General features: G+C 53.5%; 1 protein-coding gene across 1 annotated transcript in view; it reads left to right on the top strand.

Annotated features, from left to right (window-relative positions):
• The window catches only part of ntn1a (netrin 1a), a gene marked incomplete at both ends in the record, with an annotated part of 40175 nt that overhangs the window by 20095 nt on the left and 4044 nt on the right, over window positions 1-16036 (top strand). Inside the window, 3 exons of the mRNA XM_084441499.1 lie at window positions 6068-6217; window positions 8410-8463; window positions 14702-14776. Coding sequence (XP_084297625.1) covers window positions 6068-6217; window positions 8410-8463; window positions 14702-14776 — 279 coding nt within the window. The remainder of the gene's footprint in view (window positions 1-6067; window positions 6218-8409; window positions 8464-14701; window positions 14777-16036) is intronic.

Raw genomic sequence — 16036 nt, 5'->3', positions numbered from 1 at the left:
CCTCCATCAGCTACACCCAAAACACAGCCTCCATCAGCTACACCCAAAACACAGCCTCCATCAGCTACACCCAAAACACAGCCTCCATCAGCTACACCCAAAAAAACAGCCTCCATCAGCTACACCCAAAAACACAGCCTCCATCAGCTACACCCACATCCTCCATTACTACACCCAAAAACACAGCCTCCATCAGCTACACCCAAAACACATCCTCCATTACTACACCCAAAAACACAGCCTCCATCAGCTACACCCAACAATAGAGGAGATGCCAATCAAAACCACAATTTGCATGATCCTTTTTTTTTTTGTAGCATAATGACAGTTTGTCTGTCGCGGTTTGGCAGAAAATTTGTTTCCAAACAGATTTTTATTTTTAAGGAAAACTCATGTCTAACATAGAGTTACTGCAGGAGACTTGCTGTGCTGTACATGAACAAGAACTATGAACTGAGTTATGTCAGAACAAGTGAGAGAGTGAAAAAAAATCGCCGTGGACTTCAGGCATCCGTGAGGCTCTGCATACCCCGTCTCCAGAACCCTCTGATAACCCACGCTACCAACCTGGCAACCCAGGAGAACCGCACCTCCTTTACCTCACCCGCTCCTCCTGTTATGCATGTAACTCCTTCTTTTTCTTGGCTGGTCTTCAACTCTTCTTACTCTTGACCGTAACCGCTTCTTGCTCCAACTCTTTCAGATGAAAACCATGACGTGCAAACGGCTGTTTTGTCTTTTTCTGTGTGAATGTTTTTTAACTATGATTTCAGACTGTGTGTTTGGATCGTGGGATACATCTATATCGCAGATATATTAGGAACGGAACGTATATCTGTGATTAACACGTACCGTACCTAGTCATTCTTCTTTGAGAAAGTTCCAGAGGTTCAGCGTAACCTTCGTCATTAACATCATCATCATTAACGCGAAACACAATCACGCTCGCGGCGTAAAATTGCTTTGACGCAAAGTCAAACAGTGGAGAACATTCCAGCGCGTAGCCCACGGGTTTATTACTGTGATGGCGTTGGTCTCATAGGGCCTCGGTCCCCAGCGGCTCGGGGCCTCGCATGCCAGTAAGTAATTAGAACGGGGTCCTCAAACTAGGAAACGATACCTCACCTCATCCACACGAGCCGCTTCCTAGGCGAACCCCCGCTCCGGCTCCCATCAAAATCACCGTTGCCCCGCACCGAACGCGAGTGTAAACAGATTTCATCATAATTTATAAAATCGTCAGCTTACCTAAGCAGTTTTGTTCAATTTAATCCCTGAAATTTGCCAGAGTTTAGGCCCCCCGACGTAATTATAAGCAAACATTGTCGGAGCTATACTGGGGGTGTTCGATTACATCAAAACAGACTTACAATAAAGTATCCATGGTAAATTACCTAGAGGTGACAAATGATACAAAGCATGATCGCTCGGCCTTGCCAGTTTAAACATTTTCACAAAACTATATTTGGAAAAGAACCCAGGAATGAGTTAAGATATGAGTGTCACTGCATTACAAAGCACTTCTCTCTCTCTCTCCTTCTCTCTATCTCCCTCTCCTTCTCTCTCTCTTTCTGGTAATGAAGTTACCACATACAGGGTTTCTCCTCTGTTGAAAAACCTTTAGGCGCAGTCACACGCTCACCTAGTAAACTCCCCGGAGCGCTCCGTATCATAACTCAAGATAATTCAATGAAACCAGAACCACGGGACTAATTTCTTCGGTGGCAGCGCACGGGCGTCCGAGCTTCGCCCCAAAGTGACAGCAATTACAGCGGCCCGGTTATTTATCGCGCCGGGAGAACCTTCCCTGTGTGGCTTTAGGACAGAACCCGCTCTGTAATAAGCAGCGCAGGAGGGTAAAGGAGCCACAGAATCTGCTTTTATATGAGAAACTCAATCTGCTCCCAGTAGACTCCCGACTGCCATAGGAGTGCTCTGCAAGGAAACCCAGTAGCACTCCGCTGAGTATCCGCTATGAACCGGGCCCAGCGGACGGATGACTTCGCCCCTCACCGACCAGGAAGTAAACAAGGCGGACCACCTGGCGCTCGAGGACCGCGTTGAAATCCCACGATGCCTGTCGTTTGGCGGAGCTGAGGTGCAGTCGGTCTAGCCGGAGTGGCCTAATACACCTCCCACTGACCGGCCGAGGCCCACTGTCCTCAGCAGACTGGACACAGCAGCGTTACCTGTTGATGGTTAACGTGTGTGTGTGTGTGGGGGGGGGGGGGGGGGTTGTGGTTTGAATCACAGGCAGATGGACGTTTCGGGCAAGGTGGGCTGGGCTCCGTGGGTGGTCTGACAAACCGTTACTCATCCGAGACAACAAAGACCTCCATCATCCGCCTCTGGCTGACGAACACCACTCTCCATTCGTTTTTTTTCCAAACAGTATATAATTTATTACCGTACAAACATATTCCGAGTTTCAGTTTCCAAATCAATTAACAATTCTGTCAGCTGTAATATGGAGGTGATGACACTCAGATAAATAACTTGGTTGTTGGTTACAGTGCTTCGAGTTAATGGTAGACAGGATTGCACCACAAAATTGGTTCCATTGTGGGTGTACTTGTTCCAAGTGTTCTATTCCTTATAATTCGACCTCTGACATCAACCCCAGTGTGTAATGACTACCGTTGCCGGAGCCATACGGAATGAGTTTTGCATACAGAAAAGAAATTAGTCTTTGATGGCGGCACTGTCAATGTCGGTTAAAATAATGTGCTGAAGTTGAGGCTATTCTTCTCTACATATGTCTTTCATTGTCACCATACGACTATGATCACCACAAATAACATAGTTTGTTAGGGATTTGAAAATATTGTTTTTCATGACTTCACTTCTTGCGTTTGGAACTTTCTAAAGTGAACTCTCCAAAGTAGCTGTTTTCAATTAGGATGGCACACATGCGTTGTGTTGCGCATGAAAAACAAATTATTAGTCTATATTGTGTTAATATTAGCGTCTGCCCAACACGCTAATCTCTTAAACATGTCAAGCTAAACCTGCGATATTTTCACATACTTGCCTCTACAGATCGGGAAAAACAACCTTTATCAGATCAACATGTAACTGAAAAAGTCTGACTTATCCCCATAACATTATTTCTGATTTTCTTACCGCCTCCACACATTTCTGCAGACTTGTCGAAACCTAATTATAACAGAACGGAGCTTCAGCTGGTCTGGAGCTTCTCCAACAGCCGAGAGATTATTCTTATTGGCAGCGGATTCTCGAAAGCGAACGGGGGGGGAGCACAGTTCAAACTTCAAAAGACGGCTTTATGGTAAACGACTGGCGGTGCTCCGGCGTTCTCACGTTGCGCAATCCCGTCTCCAGCCGCGAGAAAGCCCCGACGGTCTTTGAAATGCCTTCCCACTCTCCCGTGAACCGGGAACGTTTTTCACGTTTTTTTTTATGCGCAAACTCCCCTCGCCCCCCCCCACACACACGCCAAGAGCTCTCTCCAAGAACCCGATCCGAGCGCCGCGCGAAGGCCTTCGGTGGAACGGGGGGAGGAGACATTGACACCGGGTCTAAGCCTCCACCTTCGGGGGGCTTAACTGTAAAAGCCGTTAAAAGACCCCGAGACTCCCCTGGCTCGTATTAAAAGCGCTCGGCCCTCCTCCCGAGGCTCGTCATGAGGGCACGGGAGCACTTTCTCGCTTTGCTCCTGACCACAAGTGTAGGCGGGTAGGTAGCGGGGAAGCCATCTTCCCCCCCCCCCCCCCTCCTGGTCCACCGTATCTCCCCTAGACATCTGGAGTAGCCGCGAAGGGTTAGCGTAGCCACTTAAGCGCTAAGTGGACGCCCACTTAAACCTTCAACTCTCACCCAGGACCCAGTGGGCTGAAGCCAGTCAGCTAGTCAGGAGGCTTGGGAGTGGAGGAGGAGGGGGAGAGAGAGAGAAAGAGAGAGTGTGTGTGTGAGAGAGAGAGAGAGAGAGAGAGGGAGAACAGGGAATGGTTCCCACCTGTAGACCATGTGCCGAGCACCTTGATTTACTGGCAGGCCTAAGCTGTAGTTATTGGGCAGACGCTCTTAAAAACACACACACACACACACACACACACACACACACACACACACACAGGCCGAACTCTCTCTGAAGCTCCGACCAGCGGCGCACTTTGCACCGCCTCCCCTCAAACTCGGCCGACAAGCTCTTAAATTTACGTGCCTGAAGACGTGCCCGATTGGTCTCTGCGTTGTTTATAGGCCGGTCTGAGACCAAGCCAGGGTAGTAGAGTGTGTGTGTGTGTGTGTGTGTGTGTGTGTGTGTGTGTGTGTGTGTGTGTGTGTGTGTGCGTGTCTAGCCCCCACCTGCCGTAACACTCCCTCTCCAGACCCAGACAGAATGAGGCAATGAAACCGGTGACAGATTGGCCTGATAAAGCCCTAATCGTTACACACGCTTTAAAGCCGTCCACCTGATAAGACAGTAGAGAGACTCCGCCCCCCCCCCCCCCCCTCCCTCTTCCCATTGTCAGATGGAGATAAGAGAAGCAGCAACAGCTGACTCACATGATGGCAGGCCAGAGAGAGAGAGAGAAGAGAGGGGAGACAGAGAGAGACCGTCAGAGAGAAAGGAGAGAGGCTCTGTTAAATTACAGCCTGAAAACCAACTCAACCGGCTAAATCAATACAATACAACATGAAGGGCCTCTTCCACAAAAAGCGCGCCGCCCCCAAAATCGATATTTTGTTTTGACAAGGCCAAGGCGATCACTGATCAAGATACATGAGAGGTCGTACCGTGTTACGAACCCGCTCCCCGAGACTGTCAGTCAAACCGTCTCAAGAGACCTCCCCCCTGCCATGTATGAGCTCAGAGAGGCTGAATAACATCCTGGTATTATTGACTCAGTTCTACTACCAGGCAGGACCTCAACAACATTCCCCGGTGTGGTCAGGAAGAAGAGAATAACCACTAAATACCCCCAAACCTCAAATTGTATAATTCCGACGAGACCTTTGAAGGTTTTCCAGTGACAAGTGACACTAGGCAGGGATGTATGGAGGGGGCTCTTATTCGAGCGACCCTACCCCGAGGCCAAAACACAACATCGTCGAGTTACTGTGGTAAATAAACGTGGGATAAAACTGGAGGCGTGCGTTTCTGATACTTTGGCAATAAGTCTTGAGGAGCTTAGAGGCCCAGTGGACTAAAGTAGAAGAAATATTGACATACAGTAATAGATACTGGTTTTAATTGGAATATTGGATTTGCGTCATGTGCGACATACTGTTCTTTACACTTAGTTTTAACCACCCCAAACTGAAAAATCCAAGCATTTAGACAACTACTATTTAACATACTTGACAGTTATAAATTTACAGTGGTTTCGGTTTGGAAAAACATGAGGGGTTTGGAATAGTTGTGAAAATTCAGAAATGATTACATTCCTTAAGCGTCAAGGCCTCCCAATTGAGAAGGAAAGGCGACATACATTTTGGGCACACATTCACAGGCCTCAATTAATGAGAAACAGACAATAAGGATTATTTCCCTTATTTGATCATTTAGTAAACACACACGCACCCCTCTGCCTTACACACACGGCCACATGCACACATGCAAACATGCACACACACCACACACACACATTTGTGTCACGACTGGGGTATTCAGAATAGCTCGAAAAAGATTCCCAGCAACTTATTCCGACTGATTTGTGGGTTGTATGTGGTCCAGTTAAGAGAGAAAGATGAGTTGTGTGTGTGTGTGTGTGTGTGTGCGTGCGTGGGTGTTCTTCCAGCGATGGCGCAGCACTCATTGCAAGTCAAGTATTGTCGCGTTGGGGACCCAAGTAAGTCGTCGTCACCTCTTCCTGCAAAGCCAGCTTCACTACGCCACCGCCCCCCCCAAAAACCCCACCTTTCTCAACCTGTTAGCGTTGCCACCGCCACTGTTGTTGCTGTTGTGTATTGTACCTGTGTGCTCTCCCTGTGTGTACCTATGTTTTTTGTGTGTACCTCCGCCACGCACTCCTGTGTGTGTGTGTGTGTGTGTGTGTGTGTGCGAGACCACTCACTGTTCTTCTCCTTCTTCTGTTTCTCGCAGCATGTGATTGCCATCCCGTGGGCGCAGCTGGCAAAACCTGTAACCAAACAACAGGCCAGTGTCCCTGTAAAGACGGCGTGACCGGTATCACGTGCAACCGCTGCGCGAAAGGCTACCAGCAGAGCCGTTCACCCATTGCCCCCTGCATAAGTACGTGGAACCAGCCTCGACCTCTTGACCTCCAGAACTTACCCCCCCCCCACTTGATGCTACGGTATCTTTACAAAGCAGAGGAGAACCGATCGGGTTGAGCTGACCCGCTTTAGGGCCAGATGGCTGACATGCAATACGCAGGGTCGGCAAGAAATTCACGCACACACACATGCACGCACGCACGCACACACATTCTTCTGTAGATTGAGAAGCACGCACACACAAGCATCATCGGTTTATTCTTTTCTGTTGCTTTCCGCAGACAAGAGTTTAGTCAGCGTTTTTTTTGACCATTAGTAAATCTCCGAGCTTGAATAAACATGCCGTTAACCCAAAGCCGCCCGGGGGTCAGAGGGCAGCCTCTCCCACCTGTCGACAGTCGCGGCCCCCATAAATCGTGGGCGCGAAGACCCAGGTCCAGGCCCTGCTTAGCACCAACAGACCCAAGTGTCTCACTGTTTAAATAAAGCAGCCGTTGAGATTATAAAGTATTTATCTCCATGAAAGCCGGCCCATAAAAACATGTTTTAAAAGAAAGTCCCGTCGCCAACGGCAACTGGGTTCTTACAACAATGACAAGGACAATTTGGCAACAACAAGGCCTCTAATACGGCTTTGTGTTTTAAAACGATCGCGTTTTAATCGGTTGTCTGTATCGGTAGGATCGCGCCGCGGAGATGAAAAGCTTTGTGGAATGAATCATTGCGGGGATATTCTTGGTCAAGGTCCAAGCGTGAGATGAATTAATCGGCTCGGAGGAGATCAGATATCTTTCATTATCCTGGGAAAGCCGGAGAAGTGGAGGTGTGAAACATTGGGAGGAATAAGGAATCATAAGGAATCCCACAAAAAAGATCTAATTTCTCAGATAATCGTTTTCCTTTTTAGCGGGCCCCCTTCATTAAATTCCGGGCAATACCCCGCGCCAAGTTCAATTTTAACAACGGGCGGGGAGCGAGAGCGCAGCCCTGACCTATACCTCGCAGCGCAGAGGGCCATAAATCCCAGTCGATGATGAGAAACAGGCTCATTATTTAATCTGTCACACGCGTTCAAAATCCCCGATCCGCTATCAAAGAGCGTATCGCGGGCTGATCGACGGTGACACGGAGGGTCGGGCTCCAAGTAGCACCGAGACCCCCGGGCCCCCGGCTGGCGCACATCGCCTTGGCAGCCGGTGCAGTCCTCGTCGCGAGAGAGGCGTGTCCATCCTGCGTGGGAAAAGGCCTAATTATATCCAGCGCTCGACCACTGGGCGCACGCGATTAAGCCCGGGCAAGGTTTTGATTTATGGTGTATACAGTATATACACACAACATATTACTGTACATTCGACCGGGCCAAAAGAGGCGGATTGTTTTTGATCCGAAGACTTGATTCTTTCTTTCTTCCTTCCTTCACGCAAACTCTCCATCTGTGCATGACCAAACACTGCTATCACGGCCCTCTTGTCTGTGTATCCTTCCTCGCCCCCTCCTTTTATCCGTGCGCCCTGATCCCACTCTGCTCTGCGCTCTTATCGCCTCTCACCCCGCGCACCTTTTTCGGTGCCCCCCCCAACCCACCCCCCGATGTTACAAAAATGCATTGTTTTTCGTTTGATATCTTCTGTTGCCGTCCTGTTCCTTTGGAGATAAGCGGAGCTCTCTTCGTGCATGGCTTCCCTGAGGGTCGACTTCCTCACCCCGCTGCGAACACGACGGAGAGCGAGGGAGCGCTGAGAGAATCAAGTCTTGGGACGTCACCAACCGCAGACGCCTTTTTTTGGGGGGAGGTTTTTTTTAACACGGGCGGTGGAAGGGCGGGAGGGAGGGAACGGGCCGCTCTTGCATTACATGTTGCGAGTTTCCCGCCTCTTCGCCCCCTCAGATCTTGCGATAGTGTTTTTTCCTCGCCTTTGATACAACCTCAGCAGGGATCTGCTGTACCTGAGCTCGGAGAAAAGAGGGTTGCTATCGTCCCCGGGCGGTAACCCAACCCATGTGCGGTCACAGCCGATGTTTGGGTTTGCGAACGGTCTATTGCTAAAGCTTGTCTGCCGGAAAGAAAGAAAAACATAGCTTTTTACATGCTTCAAACTGTAATATCTTTTGTTTGATTTTGTTTTGCATTTTATGAATTATAATTGAATTTAAATGAAGCGGAACTGACTTTTATTTGTGTTATTGCCGCATTTTCCCTGGGAGCAGAGATTCCTGTTGCGCCTCCGACGACCACCGCCAGCAGTACAGAGGAGCCGGCAGGTGAGTACCTGGGTCAGCGGGGTTTGACCACAGCCAGAATCTCTATGCCATTATGCGAAAACATTCCTTATCAGGTTGATAGCATCAATTAAAGATGAATCGGAATGAACGTAGCTAAACCTGCAGATACCCCGTCATTCGTTTGGGCGGGAATGTGGGTTACAGGAAGTACACACAGAAGCTGTGTTTGGAATCGCTCCCTCGTTCCCTCACTCCCTATTCCCTATATAGGGCTCACCATGTAGTGAACTACCTAGGGAACGGAGAAAACGTAGGGTACATGCACTGTTCCCTGGAAATCAAGGTGAATTGTGGGTAATAAATAGTGGACTATATAGGGAACGAAAATTCCGTGGAGAATTCGGACACTACAAACAAAATGGCCGACGCCCTATATAGTGCACTATATAGTGAATAGGGAGCGATTCCGAACACAGCTATAGATTCATCAGGAGATCTCAATCTCGCTCCCTCGCCTAAACATTCCCCAACAAGTGTCGGAGTATAAATTGGATTCCTCCCGCCTTCCCCCTCATTCGTCTGAAGTTCATAAATATTGAATCAATTAGCGGCGGCCTCGCAACGCGGCTCCTTTAATCTCCGCCGGCTCTTCGACCAATTAATCTGTCTAAGTGCAGCGCAGGGGGAGCGCTGGCGCCACGCAGCAGAGGAACTTGTTGATTTCAGGACTTCTTGCATTTCTCATCACTCCGAGAGAGAGAGGGAGGGAGGGAGGGAGGGAGAGAGAGAGGGAGAGAGGGAGGGAGGGAGGGAGGGAGAGAGAGGGAGAGAGAGAGAGAGGGAGAGAGAGAGGGAGAGAGAGAGAGGGAGAGAGAGAGAGAGAGAGAGAGAGGGAGGGAGGGAGGGAGGGAGGGAGGGAGAGAGAGGGAGGGAGGGAGAGAGAGAGGGAGGGAGAGGGAGAGAGAGAGGTTTGGGTTTGGGTATCTAATGGAGGTTGGGGTATCTGTCTGATGTTGATCAGGGAATGAGCTCTTCCTGGAATGGAGGCGATAGGGAGGAGGAGGGGGATTGGAGGATAGGGCACATCAGACCCCCTGATGCAGTATGTCGCTGCTCCCAATCTAAACTCTCCCCTGCCATCTTAATTCAAAACACCGAACAGCTCCGTAGATCGGAGATTAAAATCAAGTTTAACATAATTAAAAAGCCAGGAATCTGAAGAAATGGCACTGTACATGTTCCCAGCTGAAAGAAATCCCCCAAAACAACACTCACGAATGTAGGACTGAGAGTTAAAAAAAAAACATTTGTAAAAGAAACAGTATTAGCCACCAGCTCACCACCAAGGGGCTGCTGGAATGAACAACACGCATAGTTGCCGCATAGTTGTCCTTTGGCCCTGGTGGGAAAAGTTGAGTCACTTGGAAGCGGAGCTGTCTCTCCCGGTCTAAAGGAGGCCCTGGCGTGCCAGAACGCCTCGCAGCTGTTATCAGAACGTCGGCGGTCTCGGAACGCACCCCTTGACAGATCGGATTGACAGGGGGAGCGAGGGCTCCTCTCTCTCCTCCTCCTTTTCTCTCTCTGTCTCTTCGCCCCCATTCTTCCTTTCTCTTCTCCCTCCGTTTGACACCTCTTTAAAAAAAAAAAATCCGTGAGTGGTGGTTTGTCAAGAGCTTGAGGGGTTTTGTGGTAACCGTAGTCAAGTAAACGCCCCGTTTTCGCCTCGCGAGGGCGCAGGTCGTCTTCGCTTTAACGGAACCGTCGTGGGAGACCGAGTAAAGAGATAGTTCAAAACAAACAAACAGAACGACGGCAAACCCTCCACTCGGACGCTGCAGCTTGTCGCGGCGCGACCACGCGTTTCCGAGACGCCGGGCGGGTGAATCTCGGCCCCCGTGCGACTCCGGGTCTCCGAAGCAGAACGCCGTCATCATTCGAAGGCCGTACCCGCCCTCAAACGGGCGTCGTCGATGCCCGTGCGTTCCGCGGGACTCAAGACGGTCCCCCCCCCCTATAATCCCATTGATTAAACCGTGTCACGGAATCAGTGTAAACATAATTTAGAGGAAACGCGTAATGATGCCGACCATGTTGGCCGGGTAACGTAATCCCCGTTTGGGAATTCCCAGCACAGCCCGACGGGAGTAACGTCCCGCGGAAACGCGAGACGGCGAAAATCAGGGCGGGCCGCGAGACCGGGGCGGCGTGATGGACAGATCGGCATCGGTCACCTCGGGAGTCGTGGGGGGTTAGAGGGAGGGGTTCCCGCCGGACCACCCAGGCTCCTGGGGGCCCAGAGGATGAATACATTAGCGGGTTTTTTCCGGGGGGCGGGGGCGGAGCCCACCTCAGGACGGCCTGGTATGCGAGAGCGCCGGTGATCTCATCCAATAGGGGATTGGAAACAGATGTGCTCCCCCCTTATCAGAGGGCATCTACTGCCCCTCCGAACCCCCCCCCCCCCCCTCCACCAGTGTGTCTGCAGAGAGAGATAGAGAAGAGAGAAAAAGGAGTGAAAAGGTGATGTAAAGACAAAATGAGTAGAGAGAGAGAGAGAGAGAGGGAGAGAGAGAGAGAGAGAGAGGGAGAGAGGAGAGAGAGGGAGAGAGGAGAGAGAGAGAGAGAGGGAGAGAGGAGAGAGAGGGAGAGGGAGAGAGAGAGAGGGAGAGAACAAGAAAAGGAGGAAAAGAAGGAGGAGAAAGAAAGTGCCTGACTGCGGACTAGGGGGCGGGGCCGACAGCTGTGCGGCAGGTGCCTCTTGGCGGCCCGTAGGGGTGGGGTCAGGGGGGGCGTTTAGAGCTGTCTTAAAAAGGGAGGGGATATTAATTTGTCTCCAGCGATGCTACGCCCGTCCCCCCCCCTCCCCCAATCCCCTTTCACCTCCCCGCCACACGGAGGTCTGGAACGCACGGCGAACAGCGCAGACTGGGCGGGCCAGACAAAACACACATTGTGTGCGTAGGTCACGGTCGGCGCGAGGGGGCCACTCCCACCAGTCATCGTGACAGAGACGTCTACGGGGGGTTGGGGGGGGGGGGGGGGGGGGGGGGAGGAGGGGCTGACCCGCACTGACCGCCGGGCGGGATTCGGACGAGCCCCGGCGATAATGATGTGGAGGGGGGGGGGGAGGAAGATGGCGGCGATGATGATGATGACGACGGTGATAAAGAATGGCGCAAGGATGATGACGATGATGATAGGGGGAACATGTGTTCCTCTGGGTTGTTTTTGGTCCGGGCCAGTCGTGCGCAGAGGACCGCGGCGGAGCCCCTCCCTGGAATATTTGGGACGTGAGTCGGGGCCCTCGGCGTGTCATCATGGGGTTTTATTACCAGTGCTGTATCTAATGAGAGAAAGAGAGAGAGAGAGAGAGAGAGAGAGAGAGACCAGCAGAACAGCAGAAGAAAATAGCACTGTATCGACTTCTCGTTAACATCGCGCCGGCGTTTGATTTATACAGCTTGGCGTTCCCCCTGCCCTTTAAATCTCCCAACATGAAACCCTTGGCAGCGGCTTCCCTGCTTCTCTCTGTGTCTCCGCACGGTGCCCACTGACTCCACCGAAACACAATTACAGTAATTGGGATGACCCAATCCCGGGTTTCAGCCATCTAAACCGGGTACCGCGCCGCCCCCAAACACACTCCAAAACCATCGTCATGAATCAACAGGCCTCACTGTCAGTTGTGTGTTTTCAGCAAACCTGGAAAAAACAACCTTTTTCCTTCTTGAAGAGGAAGAATGGTAGGAAGAGAGAAAGGAGAGAGAGAGAGAGAGAGAGAGAGAGAGAGAGAGAGGGAGAGAGAGAGAGAGAGAGAAAGGGGAAAAGAACCACTCTGGCTCTCTCTCTCTCTCTGGCCGGGGCCCAGACCTGCTACTCCACTTCCAGCAGCCCAGGGGCCACTGGCTATAATCTAATTACATGCTTTATTTGCGACAATTTGTTTCCCAATCAGTCTTGTTCTGGGAGGAGGAGGGGCCCCCCGGGGGTTCTCTTATTTACACCTCCGTGTTTTGGGAGCCGTGCTCCCCTGGTCACCGTTCCCCTCCTCTGGCCACCGAGGCCGAGCCCCCCCACCCCCCCCGTGCGTCTCCGAAACCCCCGAGCCCCCTGTACGCCGGTGGCCCCCCCTCGGACGCCACCCGGCGGCGAGGGAAGGAAAGGGCGAGGGCGGACGCCGGGGCGAGGCTCGGCGCGATCCGGCACGCCGTGGCCCAGCTTGGCGCCGCCGCCGGGCTAATTCCGTTTCCCCCTGCCTGGGGCGCCCGCACAAAGGGAACATTTGTCCTGGCGGCGGGGGTCTGACTAGGCCTAAAAGGGGGGACGCCGGGGTGCCCTCAGAGGGCCGGGGCCCGGGGGCTACCTCTCAGGGGTCCACTAATGGGGAACGAGAGTGCATCAAAGGAACGTATCATGACGGCATCAAGGGGGGGTTACTGGAAAACAAAGACGGCTTTTCCGTCCCCCCCCTGCCCCCCCCTCCTCGTCATTGTAATGGTAATCGGGCGCCGCCGATACAGACTCCTCCGGTTCGCTTACGAGCTCCCCTCGCCGTTTTTCTGCTGCCTCCGCAAAAAACAGACTGGCTTTTGGGACGTGTTTTCGGCGGCGGGGTTTCTCCAAAAGTTTACTCCGCTTCTCCCACACCCTGTCAGAGTAGTCCTCCCTAACGCCCCCCCCCCTCCTCCTCCTCCAGAACCCCACACCCCCCTCCTTGGGGTGGGGGGGGGTTGCATTTTTTCTTGCCGCGCCGTTTCCCCGGGCAACCTCATTCACCGAGGACATAAAGGAGGGTAAAAGGCCGGCGTGGAGCAGGGGGGGGGGCAGGGGGGGGGCTCGGTCAAAACAATGAGGTTTGTTCATATTCAAGCCCGGCCGAGAGCTCCGGTCCCTCTCATACCCCCGCTACCCCCGTTTAAAACCACCCCCCCCCCCCCTCCTCCCCTCTCTCCACCTCCCTCCCTCTCTCTCTCTCCCTCCTTCCATCACTCCCTCTAAGAAACAGCACTTTCTTCTGAGCCGTGCAGATGCTCTGGATCCAATTTGTGTCAGTTGGAGAGGGGGGTCGGGGTGCGGGGCGGGCGGGGGGGGGTGTGTAGGGTAAAGCAAATTATTTTCATTTTTGTTTTCTGTTTTGGCCCCGTGTCACACATGCCGCGACTGAGCCGATGTTTGGCCGGCTGTTTTGACAGCCTCAGCGTGGGGCATTTCTCCGGGGTTCTCCCGGGCGGCCGGGGTTAAGTCTCGCTGAGCGTCACGGGGGACCGTTACCGTAACCCACTTCACCTCCCAGCAATCCATCACGAGGCTGACCGTGAGCCCCTCGGAGCGGGGGGGGGGGGTGGGGGGGGGGGCGTTGATGCGGAACGCGCCCAGGAGGTCCCAGTCGCCGCAGTAGAAGAAGAAGAAGGAGGAGGGCGGTGAAGCAATTTGTGCGTGGGGGTGGGGGTGGGGCTTCGGGGGGGGCGGGGGGGGGGGGTAAGGTGGGCGCCCGGTCCGTGCGCGAGGTATTTATTTGTGCGCCGGCAGTGGGGGCGGACGCCCGAAAGGCAAGGGACCTCTGGGGCACGGACGCTTTGCTGGCCGCTAATTTTCCCCTTCCTGACCTCCCTTTGTGCAGCGGTGACCCCCATTCTCCCATGCCCCCCCCCCAACCCCACCTCCCGGGTTCCCCCAAAACGCAATAAACGCAAAAAGCCTGGCGCGGCTAGGGGTCCCGGGGTTGGTCGATTTTTTGGGGGGAGGGGTGTGTGGGGGGGGGTGACAGTCGTAGATGGTGTGAAGGGGGGGTGTCTAGGCCTTAATCAGTCCCGCCACGGCACATTGACAAGGAGGGCAGGGGGGGGGTCATTCTGTGCAGCTCTCAAAAGAGACCTTTGGCGGCGAACCCCCCCTAGCATCAGTCCAGGGGGGGGGGGGGGGGGCGCCCACGGACAGGGTCGGGCGACCACGGACAGGGTCCAATGCCTCCCCCTCCATTGTCTGGTCTCTCTCTATAGGCCTCGGCCCCCCTCTCCGTGCCCCCCCCCTCCCCCCCCAGAAGCCCCCTGTTAGACGGGACAATGACATCAGAATGTGTATCAGCAGGAACAGCCAAAGGAATTGTAAAGGAGACGCATGTGGGAGATCCGTATTGTCTTAACCGTCCAGGGTCGTTTTAACACAGCGTATCTTTCTCTCTCTCTCTTCTCACCCTCCGCACACCTTCCCTCTCTCTCTCTCTCTCCCTCTCTCTCTCTCTCTCTCTCTCTCTCTCTCTCTCTCTCCGTCCTGCCAGACTGCGATTCCTACTGCAAAGCGTCCAAAGGCAAACTGAAGATCAACATGAAGAAATACTGCAAGAAGGACTACGGTGAGTCTCCGGGTCCGAGCCCTCTACACACACACACACACACACACACACACACACAGAGCCTCCTGACTGAACCCCGCTTCAGGCCGGAGTTACCCTCCGTCCAGGGGGCGCTGATCTAAGACGGGCTCCCCCTGCCCAAATCCTAAACCAAGCAATTAGGGGGAATAAGACCAAACTGATCCTGGATCAACAACTTAGGGGGGTGAGGGGTGATTGGAGGGAGGGGGGGGGGAGGGCGCAACCTCATCCTACATCCATGGGCATCCCCCCCCCCCCCCAATCCAGCTTAGCCTAGCTGTTCCACAGGACACCCCTATATCACCCAGGGGGCATTCTAGTGACGGCTTACTCACAGCTTTTCAAGGGGGCCGTCAAAGGATCAAACAGGGGGAAGAAGAGAGTGGTGTTGGGGGGGCATCAGAGAGAGGGAGAGGGCTTAGGGTGTGTGAATGTGTGTGTGTGTGTGTGTGTGTGTGTGTGTGTGTGTGGGGAAGGGATGACGGACAAACCCAGCAGGTATTTTAAGACCAAAGCGGATAAAGCCAAGTCAGTGTGACGGACAGCGGGCGAGGTTCTACCCCCCCCACCCCCCACCCCCCCGACCCGGGAGAGAGCTCCTCATTAAAAGGAAAGACGTGCGACCTAAACTCCACCCCCCCCCCCCCCCCCCCCCCCAACCTCCCCGTCACGGCCATCTCCTGACTGAAGCCGGTCAGCGCGATCGGTCAAGCGAGACGCGGCGGCGTCCTGCGGCATACCTCGGCGTGCTGGCGGATGACAGCCCGGCGCCATTGTTGCGTTTTGGGGCCGGGGGGGGGTGGGGCTAGGAGTTCGGCCAGGTCAGGTTAGACACCCCCGGTCATATAAACGTCAGGTCCGAGAGGAAGCCCCCCCCCCCCTCCCCCAAGCTGTTCTCCGGTTCAACCTGTGTGGAACCCGTTGCCGGCCCGTTCGACACCTCGCCTACCGGTAGAACCGACGCACAGCGAAGGTTTCCCTCCGCAAGGGTTTTTCTGCTGATGAGGCGTCGTTCATAAAACCTCGAGGCGCTCGATGAGGCGGCCGGGGCTGTTTGAAGAAGCTCAGGAACAGAACTGACGGTTGCGCCAACATGGAGGATCCGCAGCTGTGAGGGATCCAAGGACGCAGCGCGCTCTCTCCCGGCCAATCCCGCGCTCCACCTGGCGAGCGAGGAGGCCCGAGGTTCTCCGCTGAGTCACATCCGCTAGAAGAACTGGAGAGCGGAGGATGCGGAAC

This window comes from Borostomias antarcticus (assembly GCF_949987555.1).
Source record: "Borostomias antarcticus genome assembly, chromosome: 7".
NCBI lineage: Eukaryota > Metazoa > Chordata > Actinopteri > Stomiiformes > Stomiidae > Borostomias > Borostomias antarcticus.
The sequence above is the reverse complement of the archived record's forward strand: the minus strand, read 5'-3'. Positions and strand labels throughout refer to the sequence as shown.